The sequence below is a fragment of the Pavona decussata genome, unplaced genomic scaffold (assembly GCF_977016875.1).
Source record: "Pavona decussata unplaced genomic scaffold, jaPavDecu1.1 SCAFFOLD_100, whole genome shotgun sequence".
Taxonomy (NCBI): Eukaryota; Metazoa; Cnidaria; class Anthozoa; order Scleractinia; family Agariciidae; genus Pavona; species Pavona decussata.
Window position 1 is genome coordinate 2081842 of NW_028145515.1, and position 16188 is coordinate 2098029.

General features: G+C 39.3%; 1 protein-coding gene across 3 annotated transcripts in view; it reads left to right on the forward strand.

Moving 5' to 3' along the window:
* Window positions 1–344: 344 nt before the first annotated feature.
* LOC146472300 (obscurin-like) overlaps window positions 345–16188 on the forward strand; it is a 164766-nt gene continuing 148922 nt past the window's right edge. The window contains exons 1-14 of one of the 3 annotated variants that reach the window (XM_085119693.1): window positions 345–838; window positions 927–992; window positions 1312–1423; window positions 6268–6358; window positions 6730–6843; window positions 7266–7382; window positions 8194–8598; window positions 9250–9372; window positions 10773–10964; window positions 11499–11610; window positions 12084–12331; window positions 13134–13256; window positions 13917–14108; window positions 14888–15232. In XM_085119693.1, coding sequence (XP_084975819.1) covers window positions 715–838; window positions 927–992; window positions 1312–1423; window positions 6268–6358; window positions 6730–6843; window positions 7266–7382; window positions 8194–8598; window positions 9250–9372; window positions 10773–10964; window positions 11499–11610; window positions 12084–12331; window positions 13134–13256; window positions 13917–14108; window positions 14888–15232 — 2364 coding nt within the window. In that variant the 5' untranslated portion in view covers window positions 345–714. The remainder of the gene's footprint in view (window positions 839–926; window positions 993–1311; window positions 1424–6267; window positions 6359–6729; window positions 6844–7265; window positions 7383–8193; window positions 8599–9249; window positions 9373–10772; window positions 10965–11498; window positions 11611–12083; window positions 12332–13133; window positions 13257–13916; window positions 14109–14887; window positions 15233–16188) is intronic. The other 2 variants (XM_085119692.1, XM_085119694.1) reach the window with 2 other exon arrangements.

Consider the following 16188-nt stretch of genomic DNA (forward strand, 5'->3'; position numbering starts at 1 on the left):
TTGACCAATTGGCTTCCTCAAAAGCCGCAAGGTGACAAATATTTGGTCGCCCATAAGCCGTGTGGCAAAAGTGTCCTTGCCCCAGCCCGTTTGGGATCTTACAATTACAGCGATAGTGACTTTTAAATCTCTCCCAGACAATATGATATTTTAATTATATCAGCGCCTATTTAAAATTGTCGACTCCGTTTGGCACTATTTTGGCTCGTTTTCGTTCTTTTTTTGGACTCTTTCGATGCACGACTAATATTCCCCCTGGGAACCCGAGAAGGCAAATTTTTGAACGAGGCCTCGTAGTATTTCTTCCTACAACCATTGATGAATCACTCAAATTATCGCCGTTGTTTTATACCTGCGGCACAAAATTAATTATAGCTCCAGAACCGTGTCTTTTTAACGCTATTTGAATGATATAAGAAGACAAAGAGACTTGACAGGGGACTCGTGATTCAGAAATTCCAAAGCTCTTTTGTAATTGCCCGCCCAAGCTTGGAGAATTTTGCACCAAACGATCGGACATTGGAACTGTTTTGAAACGACCCGCTTCACTGTCACGCGTTCTGCTTGGACATACACACAAGTTTTTGCCATTGGCCCGTTCCAGCTAGTCGTCCAAGATCCGAGCGCAATTTGTAAACTTTTGATTAGCCCAGAGTGAATTTGATCCGCGTTTATCAGGCTGCGTTTTGAGTATAAACAAAGCCACCTCGAAATATGGCTTCGCAGAAGATGAAAGAGGAATTGGCGCGGCAGTCCGGCTTCGAGGATATATCTTTTGCTACAAGAAGCTATCGCCCAGAATATGCTTCGACACCAGACATACGAGGGACTTTTAGACGTAAGTGTATTCATTCATAAGTGAGCAAGTGATACGCTACCAAGTGAACATATACGTTTCTGATCGTCCTTTTCGATTCCCTTAGCAGCGCAAAGATGGATTCGAACTTCTGAGATCGAACCTACACTGCGAGCGAAGCTTGCGTTTACATCAGGTACAAGTATTTTTTAGCGATTTACCAGAGGACTGGTTAACTGTAGGAATGTTGATGTTTCGTTAAATTACATGCAAATTGTAGAAATGTGAGGCTTCAATCGACTATAATAACCTCCGGAAATGTCGTTCGCATTGGATTCATTGCAATCAATGAAGCGCTTTTACAATCTGTTTTCCGATTTATCTTATAAGATCCTTGCCGGTTTTTTTAGCCTTCTTATAAGAGAATCCTGTTCGGGTCATGTTTAGTTGCATTAATAGCTGTTTATGTTTAAATATAAGCTTACTACTTTTATTCGCGTATTTTTGTGTGCCAGGGGGTAAAGACCGCCAGGGCCGAAGTATCTTAACTATACCAGCTGGAAAGACCGAAGATTTGAGCGTGGATCAACTTGGAGATACACTTGTCTATTTAACCCAGATTCCAAGGTACAATATACTTCATTTTTAATTTTACTCCATAATACTTCAATGATTAATCGATTCTTCGAAATCTGTTATTTAATGCAGCAGGCTAAATTCTTTACGCTCCAGAGGTTTCAATGCTGTGACAGTTTTGCGTCTTCTTTCGAGAGTAAGGCAAACAATCTCACAGAAGTGAACCAACATATCCTACTCCGAACCTTTCTAGACACCCAACAAAGCGTGTAATATTAAACACGCAAGGATAACTTTCAAATTTACATATAATTCTGACAGATTGAAATTTGGGACAATTTTTTTATTATTGATTAACAATATCGGCGCGAATTCTTTTGTCCGAGAACACATTCGCTCTTTTCTTGATTTGTAAACTAAACGCGGTGACGTTTCGGCTGGTGCCTACAACAACAGTTTTAATTTATTTGGGATTAAATGCGAAGATTTTAAAATTATTCCCAAAACATATCGGATTGAAAAACAAGTTTTGATCGTCGTAAATTGACAACGTTATCTGCTACCTTGTCTGGAATGTACTCGACGTCATGAAATAACTATCGCTATCAACCCGGCTTATTTACCTATGGTTACGTTATCAGTGAGTAATGTCTAAAACGTGTTTTATCAAGCGTTGGGCACAAACATTACGTCTCTGTTTGCGAGGGGTCTAGTCGTGATATGAGCCTTTAGTGAATATTTAATACCTCTTTAATGAAATTAACATTTAATTTATCTTCCCAAATCAGTGATGTTGATTTCATTACAAATTTTTAGAATGTTCCATCCGCACGCCATTTTTAATTGAAACGCCAATGATCCGAGCCCCAGGGGGGGGGGGGGTACTCCCTTATATGGGCTATATAGGTATGTGCGGCGCCAAAGGGTATGGTTTTTCAGCCGTTTTGGTCATAAATAGGGTATCGATTTTAGCCATTTTGCCGCCATTTTGGTAATAAATAGGGTATCGAGTTTTGCACTCTAGTCTTGAATTCGTTTTTTTAGAAGCTACTTCTTCATCATGATGTTTACGGCAACTGTGTACGTGCTGCAACGGCTTGTCACGCCTTTAACATTGGTCTGGACTAGGGAAATAATTATAAGGCAGGTCTGAAACAGGGAATTGATTTAAGGGTCAGGTCATAAATAGGGTAGGAAAAATAGCAGATTTTGGTCATAAATAGGGTAAAGGTTTTGGGAAGCGCGCCGCACACCCCTATCCAATTTTTTTGGGAGTAACCCCCCCCCCCCCCCCCCCCCCGGGATCCGAGCCATACAGCCGGAACTCAAAACATGTTTTTGCAGACATAACAACCTGAAAGTGAATATGTTATGAATTAATTTATGATATTTTAGTTGAAGATTTGAATATGTGAAAGCCTTTAATAGCGAGGTACATTGTATTAAAAATCAAAGGATAGTAAACTTTAGCATTAATTTGCAAAGAAAGCCTGAAAAAAAAAATCAGGCAAAAATTAACAGGACTTGAGCCAGTGACTGTCTCCAGCGAGAATACTAGTAATTAGTGGTACTGTAGTAGTAATAGTTACTGTAGTAGCAGCAGCAAGCAGCAGCAGCAGTAGTAGTATATATTATATAAATATTATGTCTCATAAATGCAATGATACTGTTAAGATGTTTGGTAAATAAATAGCTAAAAAAGCCCCAGTAATTTGCACCCGAACTGATGATCAGCTACTCAGAGTTTCAAAATGACTAATTCAACAAGTGAGGAGAATTTCTTTTAATTAACAATATTATAAACTGTACATGTAGTTCAGGCATGGCAAGCTAGTCTCTTGTTGTGAAGGAGAGCTTCTCCAAAACTTAACGACAGCTCTATGTCCTGGGTACATGTTTTTATGCAAACTTCACAATATTTGTCAAAAAAGAGCGAAAAGAAAAAAAAAAAAAAAAAACTGACCAAGTGAAGACTCAGGACACAGCAGAAGAGTTTACTAGTAAACTATTGGATCAAAAGTTTTTGTGTTAATTTGTTCTGGCTAGTAAGGGCTATCAAGATCTGTTTTGCACAAGTCATCCGCACATTTCAGGTGTCAGACGTGTAAATTGTCACTTTTGTATTAAAAAGAAAAAAATGAATATGAATATTTGAAACATAATTATATTTGAAATGTGAAGAATGGAAGAAAGATCTTTCCTCTCAGTTATTTACGGAACTTAAGCAGTTGGGATTCTTGTCACAACTGCTTAAGTTGTGTAAATAACTGCAAAGGTCTTTCTTCTATTTAATTTTTAAATAAGCAAAATGCTACTGCTTATTTGTTCAACTCAAGTAAAAGTAAATCATTCTCTTAAGCGACATCAACTTTCACTTTCATCCTTTCTTTGTCATGGACCTCCACTTTGGCAGAAAATTTAGTGTTTAACCCATATGAGCCTTACAGCTGTCGTTTGCATGTTTAGTAAATGGGCTGCTGTGAAAATTTGGATAAATATTTATACTCATAACAGCTTGAGTTTGGGTACACACATGTGTGAGCAAGAGGCATTGTTACCTATGGATCATGCAGGGTTCAGCTTCTGGGACGCTTCAGTTGATTTGTTTACATTTAAATGGATCAACTGCTTGTTTAGCTGTTGTGAAAATTCATGTTGGAAAATCTTTTGATGGGACTAGCCTGACCAATGTAAAATATCAGTTCAGCTTATCGCTGTTACTCTGTCATTACTATGTTTACTTAAAAAATGGTTCTCATGTTAACACCTTTCTCAAATAAATGCCTCCCTCAATATTCCCTAAAGAAATAAATAAAGAGCTTGGCCAAAACCTATGCTAAATGGAATGTTGGCCATGAAATACAAATTGCCGCCAAATTAGCTCAAATTTGGCATGCAGACTTATTTTTTGATCTTGATACTGATAGTGTAACCCTCTGTGACTTTGTCCTAAAAGTTAAATCAGTGAAGCGATTGAGGCATTAATAATTTCTTCTGTTCTGTTCGAACTGAAACAAAGGAATCAGCCAAGCATTTGGTTCAGTTTGCTAGACTAATTTTGAATAGTCACATGCTAATTTTTGGAATTTTAGTCTTACTATAAAAAAAAATTAATTTTCATTTATTTATTTATTTATTTACACTGCCACCTCATACGTAAGATTACAGTAGTTACAATGTGAGTTGAACAAGAAACTGTTTCTACAGGCTAAACTAGAAATTATTTAATTTGGAGCAATTTGAATTTTTTGAGGCCATTAGAATAGTTGTCAACCAAGTTGTTTAAATGCCCCTGGCACTTGATAGGGGGCCGATTTATTTCCTGTTCCTCAAAGATAGTCACGTCAGTGAACTTAATAAATATAAAGCTGTTGAAATACATTTGATATTGGAGATCTTAGCTAGCTCAGATGTCTGTATGTACATGTTTCATTTTCAAATTTAAAACTGTTGTATTTAGAATCAATTCATGTAAAAGGCCCGAACTATAAATATAATGGAGTAGGCATTCTCAGGGCAGGAATGTGGCCTTGTCATGGTCAGATGCCTCTTTTAAATAAACATTTCCCTGATTATTTACACCCCAGGCGTTTGCTTGAATGAGTCTTAATTTTGTCCTCCTTCAAGAGGAACGGTTCGTGCTCACCACAAGTATGACAGTCTCATGCGGAACCCCCCTAGTACCTGAATTTTTGCACGTGGTATTCAATTTAGTCAGAGAACATCTCTCTGTATTTTTTCCATTGGTTTATGCTTAATGCTTAGTTTCTGAGAAAAATGAGGCAAAAATATGGAGTGAGGGAAAAAAAGTGGAGAAAGAAGTGGAACAATAAAATTATTTACAGATGCTTCGAAGCAAAAATAAAAACCAGCACAATGATCCTTGATCTATTTAAAATATTGCTTTTAATAATACTATAGGAAGGAGAGTGAGATATGGTTTCTGCTTGTAACTGAAATTTTTTTATTCATGTTACGTTTAATAGTGTTTAAGAAACTCCACATCGTTTAACACGTATATATAACAATGAAGTTTCTATCTTATGATTGTTCAATGGCAGCTCAGCTCAGATCTAGAAATTAAGTAAACGTTGTTAGCAATAATTACCGGTATTACAGTGTATAAATTATGTAGACCTGGAAACATAGAGGGCCTATGTTCAATGAAAAAGGGGAGATTTGTGATTTTTATTACAGGTATGACCAAATTCTGGGAAAGAAATGAGAATGAGTTTCTTGAATCAACTGTCTTAATATGCCATATGCCACAAATGACGGCAATCCAAAGGGAGAAAAAAAAAAACAGAAAAAAACCCCTTAACATCAAATATTTTCAGATTTTTTACATTCTTCAGATTGCCTCATTTTTGGTATGTGGCCTTAGGCAGTTAGACAGTTCATTCAAGAAACTTACATCCATTTCACCCCAGAATTTGGTCCTATTTTAAATACAAACCAACAATCAACCTAAAATTTGACAATCAGCCCTTTATTATTTTTGGTTTTGTACGCATAAGTGTGGATTTCAAATGTACTCACCATTCCTCCAAAGTTATCCACATGAGAGAGAGCAAAGAGGCATGCCCTTCTTGGAAAGTTACTGTTTATTGATGGTAACAGTGTTTATGAATAAAGATTTGTTCGTCCGTTGGCCCATTCATTGGTTCATCCATCGGTCCATCTGTCCATCAGTTGGTCCATCCATCCGTTGGTCTGTCCATCCATCTATCTATTCCCCAGCTCCTCAATTGCACGTTCCTTCAGGGTACAAAATACAACCAACCCAAAGTGAAGGATTGTTAAATGTCCTGAAATGTTTTTTTTTAGATCTGTTTAAATGCAGACAATCCTGAGATCTATGGACAGTTAAATAGTTTTTTCATCTTACGTTTTAGGGACCAAACAAGAAGCCAGATATACACTGTGATAATTGATTTACGTGGTTCTTCCTGGAAATCTGCTAAGCCTCTGCTCAGGACATTACAGGTACATCAGTGGCCTATGACTGTGGTATAAGTTTTAGGAATTAATGAAATGAGTTGTTAGCTCATTAGATGCATATGCGTATGCCTTATTTTCTTGTGCTTGTTTCACATGTGGGAATGTGCTTATCACACAAGTGGGAACCAGGCTTTAGGGTTGCATTGTTTAGCTGTTTTTAACCCTGTGGCCTACTAACCTTCCTGGGAACAGTATTGATGCTTCAATGTACATCTAGAAGCTTGTTGTGCAATCAGTTGTGATCCCCACTTAACTCTCCCAATAGTTTTGAGCTTGTATTAGCCTACTATAGGTAATCAACAGTACTGCTAGGTTACTTAAATATAATTAAACATCTTTTAATTTTTTGTTTGTAGGACACTGTGCCTGATAGAGTACATGATGTGTATATTATAAAGCCAGATGCATTTTGGGAAAAGAGACGCACCGGAACTGGACTCAAGAAAGAACAATCCAGTGTTGTTTTTGAGGTGAATAATGCAAGGTTTTAGTCAGAGTTAACCAAACTGGGAGGCTACATGTATGTGAAGAAGAATCAGTATTGGAATTTAACAGGATATGAATTAAGGTTTTCTTGTGACCCACCTCGTGAGCAACTAGCTTCCTCACACAAACACCCTAACAAAATGCCATTTGTATTTCTCAGTTAAACTTAAGTTTTGTACAGTGTAATTGAAAGTTTCCCTAAGCAGTGACTTCTGTAAGTGACCATGGATGACCCCTTTAGGCCAAACCTTCATATTTACCAAAGTCTAATCCTGTTTCTCAAATCTGAGGTTTTGATGGAATGTGTCCGAATGACCAAAAACAGCCATCAATTTTGATTAATTTGCATTGCACGGAGTGATTGAGGGTGGTTTTTAAGGTCGTTCCTTTTGATTTTGTATTGTAGACAACACTATTGTCATCAACTAGTAAACTTCACCAGTTTGCTGAAGACAGTCAACTCACTCAGGAACTTGGTGGCACATTGCCATATGACCATCACAGATGGATTGACACCAGATTGGTGAGTGACATAGTTATATCCATGTGTTTAAATGTATGCTTGCCCTGAGAACGACCACAGCTGCGTCTCATGGTTTTAAATCTGATAGAACACTCCTGTTCATTTTTTGAACATTACTTAAACCAACACGTACAACATGTAACACACTCAAAGTAATGACTTTACCTTTTTCTCCTCCTAACTTGAATATACAATTTAATATGACTAGGGGCAAACTCGAAAACTCACCTGTTTTATTTAACCTGATACACTGTAGGCTCTAACATTTGATAACACAATATTGTATTTATTCTTAATTATTACCTTAGGTAGTTATAGTTATTGTTTATGTATCTATGTGTATCTGTGTATTGAGCAAAAATAAATAATGGTAATTGAACAGAGTGGAGTGCAATTTGGTATGAAATCATACGCGTGATTTCAAAATCGAACGAGCGCGCAGCGCGAGTTTGATTTGAAATCACAAGTATGATTTCAGACCAAATTTGCACGACACAAAGTTCAATTACCACTTTATTACACCTATTTTGAAATCACAGCGTTTTATTGTCAATATTAATATTGTATTTTTGTTATAAATATTGCATTTCCATTTTGATGGGCTAAAGAAAGGATGCGATTTAGAGCAAAAAAATGGTGCAATTTGGGAATAAATCGCACTGTTGAGAGCCAATCAGATTGCAAGGATCACCAGTGATTTCAAAATGGGTGTAATTGTAATTGTAATTGTTATTTCAATTCTAGGAAATTGATAGGCTGTCAGATGAAGCAAAAATAAAAATTGTAGTTGTAATTGTTATTTCTATTCTAGGAAATTGATAGGCTGTCAGATGAAGCTGCCTCCTTGAATGAGAAGCTTGATGAACTGGAGCAAGATCTTGATACCCACCGTCTAGGGAGCAACCTTGAAGAGACGGACGACCTCATACAACAGCATGAAGCTAAAAGAGCAGTTCTTGATAATGATGCACAGCCACTCATCCAGAGAGGGGAACGATTAATAAGCTCTCTAAAAGCAAATGAACCTCCCATTCCACCAAGCCAGAATTTTCCCGGGAGTATGGCATCCCTACCGAGTCAAGAGCGCCAACAGGTTGAGGGCATTGTTACACTCCTGACACACAGGTGTAATCAGCTGATGGACATGTGGGAAAAGAGATGGAAAGAGTTAATGCAGTGTATGGATCTTCGACAGTTTGAAGCAGGTTATCAGAAGGTAAGTGTTTTTTCCAAATGCTTTTATTGCTTTTTTTGTTACCTAATAAGATTTTGTTATCTTGGATTACTGTTTTACTGACAGTGTCATTCATTTGTGCCCTGTTGTTCGAAAGCCGATTAACGCTAATCCCTGATTAAAAATTAACCGAGGTTTTCATCTCGCTTATTTTAAATGTTTTCAAGAGCTAATTTTAAGCTAATGGTAAAGAAAAGTCTAAGTCAAAAGCAAAGGATAAAAATGTTTTGGAAGAATCTTTATTGATGAGTCATTTAACTTGAATCAAAGTTTATGTTAACCCAGGATTAGCTTAACCGGGCTTTGAACAACTGGAGCGGGTTGTTCGAAAGCCGATTAACGCTAATCTACGATTAAAGTCAATCGAGGTTTTCATCTCGCTCTTTAAAGGTGATTTCAAAGCCTAATTTCAAGTCAAAGGTAAAGAACAGTGTAACTCAAAACTGAGGGCCAACACTCTTTTGGAAGAATCTTTATTAATTAGTTATTAAACTCGAATCAAAGTTCACGTTAATCCAGGATTAGCTTAATCGGGCTTCGAACAACTGGGCCCAGGGCCCTGGAAATCAGTGCCAATGATGTTTCAGTTTGGTTGTTTTTGTGGATTATCAAAATTATTATTTGTGGTTGCAGGTGATTGACTGGGTTCTCGGGCCAGGAGAACGTTATTTATCCACATCGAAAGACATCGGAGACTCTGTCATAACCTGTGAGGTTTTAAGGAAAGAACATGAAGAATTTGAGATGAATGCAAGGGTAAGAAGATATTCATTTTATAATCCTTGATCACAAAACACGTGGTTAGTGATGTTACTCACAGTTTTCATTAGAGGCAGTGTCACCTATTTGTGATGTTACTTTGAACGGCCAAAAAACACATTTGCATTGACAATATCGTTAAAATAATGCTTCAGTTTTGTTAACGGTAACTCCAATACTACACAGAAACTAGTGTCAGTTATTTTTGGCCGCGGATGGCCAAGATTGAAATGGATTGAAACTTGAAAAAATTGGCGAATTTTTTCTTAGTTCTTCCAGCGTAATTAGAGAAATCGCTAAAAAAAAACTGATTATACTTTGTTCTTCTCAGGAGAAATCACTTAATATTTTATTTTCGGTGCTCTAAGAGCAATTTGATGTTAGCGGAAAGGTACCTTGTCAAATATTCACCTTCGACCAAAACACAGAGATATCTCCGTGACAGTGCTCGGTGTGACGATATCACAGCTTGAAAACATTAGCCTGCGTAGCTGGCGGTTTCGCTGGGGTTTGGTGGCCCTTGGCGGAGCTACGAAAACGAGAAAACGTCTGCATTCTTCTGGCGGTTTCGCTGTTTGTTTTCTCGTTTTCGTTGTTCTGCTGCAGACCACCAAACCCCAACGAAATCGCCAGCTGCGGAGGCTAATATTCATTTTCAGACCTGACTTCTAGACTCCGTACCTATTTTCAGACTTTCAGACCAAAACGGCTAAAAAAACCATACCCGTAAGCGACCACCCAAAAATACCAAGATTTAGTGGTCGCTTACAAGAGGTGGTCGCTTACGCCAGCGACACATCTGGCGATTTTATACGCCGATCGCGGCAAATTTGATCGCCAGCGAAAATTGCAAGCGATTTTTGCCACCGATTGATGCGGAGACACCTGGCGATTTTTTTCGCCCAGCGCGGCGATGTGGCAGTTTTGAAAACTCATGAGATAAAATCGCCCAACATGATGGGTTGGCTTTACTGGCGCTTCGCAGCAATTACGTAGTAAATGCCGGCGAATTTAATCGCCGATATCTGACATTCCAGATAGTGTTGGGTTGTTACTTAAAGTTCCTCGTAATCTCTGAGTAGCGTAGTGCGTACAGCGAGCATGGAGATCAAACCATACATGTATGTGTCAAGTGGTAGCTTACAAGAGGTTAAAGACAATGAAAAATTATAATGCCGTCACATCGAAAAGTGGTCGCGGTCGCTTATGAGAGGTTCCAACTATAGAACTTTGACTGGGAAAAATTTGGTGTTTTGGATAGGTGGTCGGTTATGGGATGTGGTCGCTTACGAGAGGTGGTCGCTCATGGAGGTTCGACTGTATAGCTAATATAGGCTATAAGCTTAGGGCGTTGTTTCCAGCTGGTTTAACCTGTTTTTACCCCTTTTTTATTTTAGGACGTTATAAACCACTTCGCTCAGGTGCGAGAGCTGGCCAAGAAGATGCTCCAAGAGAATCACTACGCGTCAAAAGACATCAAAACCCAGAAGGAGTTTCTGGACAGAGGTTGTCGGAGCTTTGCCATGCGTATGAACAGGAGGAGAGATATTATTCTGACGTCACTGAAGTTCCATAAGAGTGCTGGAGACGTAAGTGAAGTTTTTGTTGAATTTTTGATAGTTTGTACACGCGCTAGGGAGTTAGTGAGTTTTGACCCATGGCACGTGACACGTTCTCCTCCAATCGGAAAACGTATTTGAGTTGGAAGGTATAACGAAAGGGCTCACCTGAATGATCAGGCTCTGATACTCCTGGTTTCAAACCTTTTACTAATTAGGGACTATTCTCACAGAGACGATGATAACTTGTTGATGATGTTGATGATGATGATGATGATGATTATGATAACATTGGTTAAGTGTCAAAGTATTTACACTGCAGTGCTAATTTTGGACGCTATAAATGACTAAACCAAATACGCAAATTGAACATAACATTTGTTAAAAATCCTATCTGGCGGGAGGCAGACCAGTTGGCCATTTACAGAGCATGAACACATGAACACATGATCACCAATCTCACGTTTGCCCTTTGCGTAAACGCGATTCTAAAGCTCACCATTAAGACCGATTCTCGTCGTGGTTTCAAAGCATTGACGATGTTAACTTGTTTTTGTTTTTCAGTGCTCTGTTCACTTAGACGACTTGTTTGAACTGTTGTGTTCTGATTCTGTTCTCTTGTACGACTATGAAACTGCAGAGACCATGCTCAGAACACTGGAGGAGAAGGCTGAAGGTAAGAGACGACAAAGGGTCTCGAACTTGGTTCTATTTTTCGCAGGAACAACGGTTGACAAGCTTTACGGCCTTTGTAGTTGTTAAAGAGTGTACCTTTAAGCAAATCGTACACCATTTTCACTGTCATTGCAACCACTCACTGTCTTTGCTGAATTAAGTTATGGGAGGAGAGATTTTGCAAAGATAGAGGGTCGTAAGACAGAGAAAGGGCAGGTAGGACGTGTCGCCAAAGGGGAGTTGGGTGGGTAAAAAGAACATTCTGAAACCCCAGAACGGCGTAACTTGGCGAGAAGGACCAAAGAGCAGGAATTGTTTCTTTAAATGGGCAGATGAAGTCCCAGGAGACACGGGTGGCATTGACTTTAAAACACCGAGGCGTTACAAACATGCTAGCGTTGCGCGCAGGCTAGTTTCGTGGTTATTTAGCCAGTGAGAATAGCGCTCAAGTGAACAAACGCATTTTATTTTCAGCCGTAGCTGAGTCGTCCGAGGAAACTTTGCGAGACGCGCTGGCCGCGCAGGAACTGATGACCAGTCAGGTTGTTGACATGCGCGGCGATGATGTCACACCGGACTACAATAGGGGTATTGCGCATGTGCGGCTGACGCTGGACGAACTCAGAGAGCGGAAGCTGCGTACGGACGAGCTGTGCGATGTGCGCAGAATCAAACTACAGCAACTGCTGCAGCTCAGACAAAGCGAACGAGACGCAGAACAGGTAAAAACAGGAATAAAATGCGATCAGGCTCTCGCCAAACGCGAAACCAATTTTAGCGAGTAACTTTAATACATAAGAGTAAGTAGAGAGCGCTGTGAAAACTTCTTGACAAAAAAAAGACAAAATAAAAAGAGGTAAAACATAGTGCAAATGTAACGGAGAAAGGGAAAAAATAATTTAACTAATACTGATCCCTTCACTTACAAAGATGGTTAAATTATCGCTTTTTGTGAGGGAGATTTTTTGTGGAAAAAGAAAACGAAAAAAATTATAAACATGAACACACACATAGACACAGGACAAAACTGTAATAAGGGTGATAAGAGCAAAATAATTATACTAAGTCTATCGTAGTATCGAGAGAAGTATAATTTCAAAAAGAGCCTTCTAAAATAATTTATTGTGAGGCTTTGTTCGAATAGATAGAGGAACGTCATTGCGTTCGACGTAGAAAGAACGCACTCCTAATACAGATTGGAGTCGAGATTCTATGGTACAATCAATCAATCAATCAATCAATCAATCAATCAATCAATCAATCAATCAATCAATCAATCAATCAATCAATCAATCAATCAATCAATCAATCAATCAATCAAGGATTGAATGAATGGGTTTGGGACGCGTATCTGGCATCCCCCGCACATTTTGCACGGGCAGATGACATCATCACCAACTTGGCAAAGGAGAGAGAGCCTGGGATCGAGATCATCGAATGCACTCTTTAATCTTTGACTATTACTGGTTCTAGAAATACCGTCCAAGCATGAAAAACAGCTTGTCTTTTGTTTTATGTTTTCAGGCCACAGCATGGATAAGCCAGCTGCGAGACGCTACAGAACACAACCTGGGGGATGTGGGACGGAACTCCGAGGACGTCGAGGCACTTCAACAAGAACACGAGAAACTGGAGGGCACTGCTAGGGTAAGAGGGGTGGGGAGGGTGGGGCACTCAGCGGTGTTCTATAATAAGCCATTTTCGAGTTGCTTTGAACCTCATTTTGAAAGGGAGTCTAAGTGCAATATTTTTATTGTGAAAATTAGTTTCATTCCTATGTAAAGAAAACTGTTTTTCATATAAAGACCTTTGCGCTAAGCCTCGCTTTCATAATGAGGTTCACAGCAACTCGCAAATGACCTGTTCTCTGATTTATCACTACTTGTAGCAAGCCAGCCTACAATCCTTTGCCATCCGACCATTTAATTAAATAAAATATAAACGTGAGTCCGAAGAACTGCAGCTCACAAATCTAAGATTAAGATTACAAGGATGCGAGATTTAACAGAGCAATATTTCGTTGTTTATTTCAACAACATCATCAGGCAATGATCGCAAATAGAAAATGCTACAAGACTACACTGGTGATATAAAATTGCAATCATGTCATAACAATTGTAAGTCCCTTGACGCCTCCAGTCCCGAGTTCAGATTGGGCGTACGATGTTGAATCATTAACGCCTCTTTTAAAAGTAGCACATTCCAATGGTTCGCTTGACCAATTACAGGGGTATTATCTTGTACTGTTTGTTTATTGAGACCTACAATGTTGGTCTCAAATTCTCTTTGAATTGGGATTTGTTGCAGAGCACGTATGATTATGGAAGACAGTTTCTTCAAGCTTCGTTAGTTCTTCGCCGGACATGTCGCTACGAATTGTCACCGAACTACGAAATGGAAGAAAAGTTGAATAGCGCATGGGGCGACTTCTCGTCCGCCATGGCGGAGCGAGGGGCAAGGTTATCTGTGGCGCTTATGTTCCATCGGAGTGCAGAGAAGGTAGGAGCTATCAATGTCCATTTTCTCCTTACAACGTGAGTAGCGTGTCAAGCCGACTGGTGGTGAGAATTAGGAGAACGATCATCGATTATTTTCGGATTTGAGTTTGCATGTTATGATGACTCTTTTGCTTTACATTAATTATTTTTACATCACATCTTCACGTTCGCCCCAACAAGTCGGTAAAACCAAATTTACGTGGTCACTCCTGACGCAGTACCATGGTTTCTTTAAAAACTGGCTCCCACATCAAAATAGTTTCGTTTTCGAAAGAAAATTAAATGTTGGTCCATGTAAAAAGTCGTACATAGAACGATACTGTTAACGCAAAATTTACACGCAAATACCACAGAATGCTTTCAGCCAAAATGTAGTTTAACTTAAAAGGGACTGTGTGAGCTGGGGCACATGCGCAGTAAAATCCGGTTGAGATTAATTTGCATACAACTCGTTGCGGGATTTTAGCATTTCCGCAATTGCAAAAGCTTTCAAAAATATCGCAACAAATAGCTTCTGTAATTACTGAAGAACGTTTTTGAATAAATTCAGCTAACTTTCCGAAGATGAACGCGATTCAAACAGATGAAAACAACTTCCTGAACTCTCCGACGGTATCTGAAAAAGTTGGGCCAACGATTGCTTGAAGTTCTTCTCATCAACGCACGCATGCGCCTGGGTTGAGATAGTCCCTTTAATGGGACTGGAGATCACAAAAATTACTTGCCTAAAAATTATCTTCTTTAACTTCATTCATGTCTTTGTTGCTTCTTCACATTCAGTTGACCCAACGAATAGAGGAGCTTAGAGCTGCATACATGCGCGAGGACCTCCCAGAAGACCTCACGGCCGTGGAACAAGAGATCAGCCGACACTCTGACACCAGACATGCGATCGACAAAGAATACGCCGAGACGGTTGCCATGGCGAAAGCTTTGATTGACAGGATGCAATTGCCTTCTCTCTATGACGAGGATGGAGAGCCGAATCGCCCGCCTCATCTCTTAGAAGAAAGTCTGATGGATTTGGAGGAAAGAAAGACAGCTTGGGAGAGAGTGTGGAAGGACAGAGACGAGAGACTTCATCACTGGTTGAAACTTGGAGACTACGAACAACAAATGAACGAGGTAAACATCTACCAAACTAAGGTTTTGCATTATACATGAAAATATTCCCAAACATTCCCAGTAATGATTGGAAACTCTCTCCCAGAACTACCAGAAAACGTCTTTGAAGATTCTGGAAAGCTCCTTGTTCTTGGTCTCGTTTAATTTCTCGATAATCTCCTAATAGAAGGTTCAATATTTAACAGAAGCTAAATTGTAAATTATAGATCTACGAAACATATTGGGAAAATCTCACTAGAAATAACTACTTATCCACAGAAAGTAGATGAAAAAAAAAAACACCCAATGGCCTCAGTAACTTGGGTAATCGGGGTTTTCCAGATATAGGCCCCGGAATGTGTGTATAGATGTAAGGACCAGCGATCATATAGTTATTACGGATTACTTATGCGGGTTTAGTGACCTGAAAATTTGCCGTCGATCTGTTGTACTCTTGGAAACTTCTTGAATCCATTACTGTTCCAGGCGGTCAGAAAGTGGAGAGCTGTAGAAAGTTATTGCGACGGAGCGAGGAGACTGGAGAGAGAAGGCGAGAGTCCTTTCGCCCCCTCTCCCCAGTCTCTTCTCGTTTTTCGTGCTCCTCGCCCTTGTTGTTAGCACGCATCGCAATTTTCAGTTCGCGCCGCTCGCCACTTGTTGGATATGCCTATTAGCTAACGAGGCGCTACGCGCTACGCGCCTTGTTGGCTGTCTGTCATCTCATATCCAACGCGCGCTCGGGATCGTGGAATAATTGTTTTATCAAAAACAATCAAGAAATATTGCTAGGTCTTGCTGATTTCGCTTCGCAAGAACAACCAGGGCCCAGTTCTTCAAGACCCGATTAACGCTAATCCACAATTAAAAGTTAACCGAGGTTTTCACCTGGCTCATTGAAAATGTTTTTAAAAGCTAATTTTAAGCTAATAATAAAGAAAAGTCTACGTCAAAACTGAGGAACAAAAATCTTTTTGAAT